We start from the raw sequence: 5,000 nt of genomic DNA, 5'->3' as shown, positions 1-5,000 counted from the left end.
TGTGTCTTAAAGACACTCTGCCTTAAATTTATAGAATGTAAAAGAATACGAAAATAATCTTGTGGCTGTTTTTTTGGAGGAACACAGAGACGTTCCGATCTTTAATAAAGAAAAATATGAAACCGTGAATTTTAAAAATATTTTATGGGATGTCAATAAAATAAAATGTCAATAAAAATAGAGAGATAATTTATTATATATAAATATATATTCATTCATTCATTCATCTTCTACCGCTTATCTGAACTACCTCGGGTCACGGGGAGCCTGTGCCTATCTCAGGCGTCATCGGGCATCAAGGCAGGATACACCCTGGACGGAGTGCCAACCCATCGCAGGGCACACACACATACACTCTCATTCACTCACACACTCACTCACACACTACGGACAATTTTCCAGAGATGCCAATCAACCTACCATGCATGTCTTTGGACCAGGGGAGGAAACCGGAGTACCCGGAGGAAACCCCCGAGGCACGGGGAGAACATGCAAACTCCACACACACAAGGCGGAGGCGGGAATCGAACCCCGACCCTATATATATATAAGGACTTTTCCAGGTGCTTTCCTTCTGCTCTGATTCCTCTGAATTGCAGGTGTGAGTTAACCTGAGTATACACATTGCACCTATAGGTGCCTGTGTGTGTGTGTGTGTGTGTGTGTGTGAGCATATTACTTGAGGGCAGATGACACCTGAGTGTGTGTTTTACAGTGCACTGTGTTACAGAACAGTCATAATGTCGAGGACAAAACTGCTCCTGTGTTTTCCAGTCGCCTCTGTTTACTTCAGCTGAGCACTGCCATTGATTTCTCTATAAACACTGTACTGTGTGTGTGTGTGTGTGTGTGTGTGTGTGTGTGTGTGAGAGAGAAGAATTATTGCCTCCCTATACACGTATATATACAGTATATGTGTATATACATAGAAAATATGTAATATTTAGAATGAATGAACACTGGTTTCAAAAATATTGGCACCCTTAGTGTCTCCGGAGATGTTTGAGGCTTCATCTGTGGCGGTTTTATTAATATCCGATCCAACCATTAAAGTCAGAAGCCAAGACACAATCAGGTCAAAAACAAATGGCGTCCAGAGACCACGGGAACCCAGGCAAGTAAAACAGGTCATGCTGTCTGAGTGGGAGGAGCATGCTGAGATCTGCACTGTCATTCAAAATAACACCAGCCAATCGAGGAAGACATGGTTTGTGAGGTCATGGTTTAATTTGTTTATATAAATAAACATATCATGAATTTTATGACATAAGTTAGGCTTTGGGGTGCCAATATTTTTGCTATGTTTGTCTTATTTATTCAACAATAAATTGAAAAAAAAATTTTCTCCAATTTCAGTAAAATATTGAAATTATACAACTGCTACAACTGTTACCATTCTGTTTGCATCGGGGTGCCAATACTTTTGGTAAATGATGTTTACAACACAAATGGTGTGTTTTTCTGTTACAGTTCAACAGATGAACACCTCGGCTGGGAAATCGAAGGTAAATTTTTCCTCTGGATGTTTAAATAAAAACGTTAAAAATCAGCGCTTTTATACAGCGAAGTCGTTTCTAACGATCTGACGTGACGTCGCCGCCTCCGTCTGTCTAACGTCGCGTCTGATTGATGCCGTGACGTTTCAGACGTCTGACACCTGAACATTAAACAGGAAGAAAAGCAGCAGTTTAATTCCTCTTTTGATGAAACTTTCGAGCTCTTAATCTGGCGTTAGGGTTTAAATTAGAGATGCAGAAATTCGCCGTGATTCAGAACAGTTCCACGCGTTAACGACGTACGTCAAGACGTTCGTTTTATTCGTTTTTACTTCTTCTTTAAAAATAAATAAGTAAATAAATAAAGAAATAAAAATAAACAGCACGTCTGAAGCAGAACACGTCGCATCTCCGGCTGCGTCTTCGCCTCTTTCCGTCTCTCCGTGTTCGCGTATCATCAGCAGTCGTGTTTCATTTCGCTCCGTTCCACCGCTCGGAGTGATTCCGGTGTTTTCTCCGGCGTCGGCGTCACAGATTAGGAATTAATCTTGTTTTGTCGAAAACGGGTTTTATCCAAACGCCTCCACCTTTAGAGCTTGCTAAAGCCTTCGCTGTTTCATTTCGGTTTCCGTGTCAGACGCAAGACTTCGATGACACAGACTTTTAGACTGTTTGGCCACATTTTAGAAACAATGAGTAAATTAAGTTTATGGAGAACCGAGTCAGATACGTCACATCTCTTTCAACGCCTTTTTCGTGGGATACACGTGATTCTGTCATCGTCACGTGTGCGATGCTGTTTGATCGTTGCGTGTCGCGGGTTTTTAAGATTTAAATGACGACATGTACAAATTGACTGATTGATCGTCAGCTCGACTCTGAGGATCCGCTGTGGAACTTGATGCTCCTTGATGCAGGAGTCCTGATTTACACTCACGTGTCATCTACATTTACATTTATGCTATTTAGCATATAAATGTCCAATCAATCAATCATTCAATCAATCAAAAGTCTCTTGTTGTTGATGTACATTGATTAAAGTGTACATTTTGTCCCGCATGTTAGCGTAGAAATCGTGTTCATGTCCACAAGGTGGAAATTTGGCTTCACCGTAAAGTAGAAACAAACAAAAACAACAAAAGAAAACAAGGATAAAAAAATGAAGGAATTCAGATCACTTTTATTACTCACTATAAAAAAATAAAACAAAATAAGACACACGTTCACGAGACGTTTGACACAAGAGGTCATGAAATAATACTCTTTCAAAAAAAGGCTAGAAATGAAGCTAGAAATTAATATTTACATGAAAGTAAAAGATCAAAGTTTATATCAACAGCTACAGTAACATCCATTTTCTTTGAGACTGGTGCACACACACACACACACACACACACACACACACACACACACACACACACTGATAATCATGTGATCAGGGTGGAGTTCATGCTCGGGGCGAGTCACACAAATCTCATGTAAATCTCATGTAAATATCGTGTCGTTTCATCTGCTTTCAACCGCCGAGCGTCATAAAGACTCTGGAGTTTTTCACACGCCGACCCGTTTTATTCCGACTGCTTTGCTTCAGCCTGAGCTTTTAAGATTCTGGTGAGATCGTAATCTCCTTCTGTTATCTCTGTCATCTCTGTGCCGCACAGATGGACAGAAAGACATCGAGGATGAGCTGAACACCGGACTGGAGCTTGTGGACTCGTGCATCAGGTCCCTGCAGGAGTCTGGAATTCTCAACCATCAGGAATACAGCACAAGTGAACGTGAGTGACTCTGAAACCTTGTTAAAGGACTCTTCTGTTTCCTTCTTTTCTGGGAATCTTTAAAGGAGTGTTGGGAAAACATTCAGAGAAGCTGGAAGTCTTTAATTATCCAGGGTTCGTCTGTTTGCGTGTTTACTTTCTCTTCCTCCACAGTGTTACATCATCAGACACATGGCAAAGGATCATTTTCAGGAATATTGCTTTTGATTTAAAGTATAGTCAGATTCAGCTGTAAAGGATGTAGAGACACCTTTTTTTTTTACCAGAAGAGTAACGTCTATAAACTCTAGCTAGCTAGCCGTCTAGACGCTGTGCTGTAACGTGGGCGTGGCTTCTTCTGGATCTGATTCTGCTAAAATAAACAGGACTTTTGGCCACGTTCACACTGCAGGTAAAAGTGGCCCAAATCTGATTTTGGGGTCAGGTGACCAGATCAGACTTCTTCAGGAGTAGTGTGTAGTCTGATTTTTTCAAATCAGATTCAGACCACTTCCATATGTGGTCCTGAATCAGACCCAAATCTGATTTTTTTCCGATGTGGCCGCAGTGTGAACAGCCGAGGCGGATTTGATGTGACTTTTACGTCAATCTACATCGACATTCGTCACAATTATGCGCCGGCGAGTTCGCACACAAACGTGACTACGCCTACAAAATGGATCAAATAATCAAAAGTTGCCCTCGACATCCGAAAATTTTCAAAACACTGCGTCTCTGTGCTGCCGTTACACAAACATTTAGAAAGAAAAGCGAAAACACTTACTTCCTCCATAACCTCGCCAACTTTAGCGCAACTTTGTCGTGCTGCGTGTGACGTCGTCGTTATTGTTCGTTTGCGCATGCGGGTCAGTTCGAAACAGCAAACAGTTCACACTGGTATCTGATATAGGCCACATTTTAAAAGGTAATGTGAACAGACAAAGAAAAAAATCAGATCTGAGCAAAATATCCGAATTGAGCATTAAGACTTGCGGCTTTTGTCACGTCTCGTGTCTAAAATTTCATTGCTCTATTTTTTATTTTTCTACCTACGAATAAATATTCAGAAACGGAGCAAATTCAAAGGACAAGGTTCAGACCCTGATTTTAACTCTCATTTCTGTCCAGCGCCCTCATGATTACTGTCATTAGTGTATCATTTGATCAATTTCCATTACAGCAAGACAGAGAGAGAGAGAGAGAGAGAGAGAGAGAGGGAGAGTACAAACTTTGTTTTAATACTCCCCCTGTTCTAATTGCATATGAACTCTCCTTATGGTTAATGGATGTAAGTGTGAATTATAACGGCGGAACACTGAGCGGTACAGAAATATAAACTCCTTCATCGAAAATAAAAAAAGTACTTTAACGCCATTTACAGCCTTCAATTTCAGCAGAGTTAATCAGGGGGTTCTGTGCTATTACCCACAATGCTGTGAGCATGAAAAGCGTACGCCATTTTCTGCCTCCACAAAAGTCAAGAGGGAGTAATTAAATTATATTTAGAAAATTGCCCTGATTTGTGCTGCCGCTCTTTTTTCCCTGCTGTTCGAGAGCCGACGTTCTGAAATCGGAGGCGTGACCGTTATAGCCGAGCCCCGAGGGTGCGGTAAAAGTGTACAGTTCCATTTTAGTCGTAGCACCGCGCGGTGAGTTCTGGCCTCTTCAACAATGACGAATTCACATCTCTAACAGCAGGATGTAAACGCAGAGCAGAGCTCCGAGTGAGCAACACCAAAAAGGCGTC

At 41.4% G+C, this 5,000-nt stretch overlaps 1 protein-coding gene across 7 annotated transcripts in view; it reads left to right on the top strand.

Moving 5' to 3' along the window:
* ctnnd2a (catenin (cadherin-associated protein), delta 2a) overlaps positions 1-5,000 on the top strand; it is a 228,907-nt gene that overhangs the window by 100,128 nt on the left and 123,779 nt on the right. For all 7 annotated transcript variants that reach the window (XM_060862327.1, XM_060862326.1, XM_060862324.1 and 4 more), the window contains 2 exons: positions 1,471-1,505; positions 3,158-3,274. In XM_060862327.1, the coding sequence (XP_060718310.1) occupies positions 1,471-1,505; positions 3,158-3,274 (152 nt within the window). The remainder of the gene's footprint in view (positions 1-1,470; positions 1,506-3,157; positions 3,275-5,000) is intronic.

Source organism: Tachysurus vachellii, chromosome 25 (assembly GCF_030014155.1).
Source record: "Tachysurus vachellii isolate PV-2020 chromosome 25, HZAU_Pvac_v1, whole genome shotgun sequence".
Lineage (NCBI taxonomy): Eukaryota > Metazoa > Chordata > Actinopteri > Siluriformes > Bagridae > Tachysurus > Tachysurus vachellii.
Note: the sequence above shows the minus strand (reverse complement) of the source record. Positions and strands in the feature narration are given on the sequence as shown.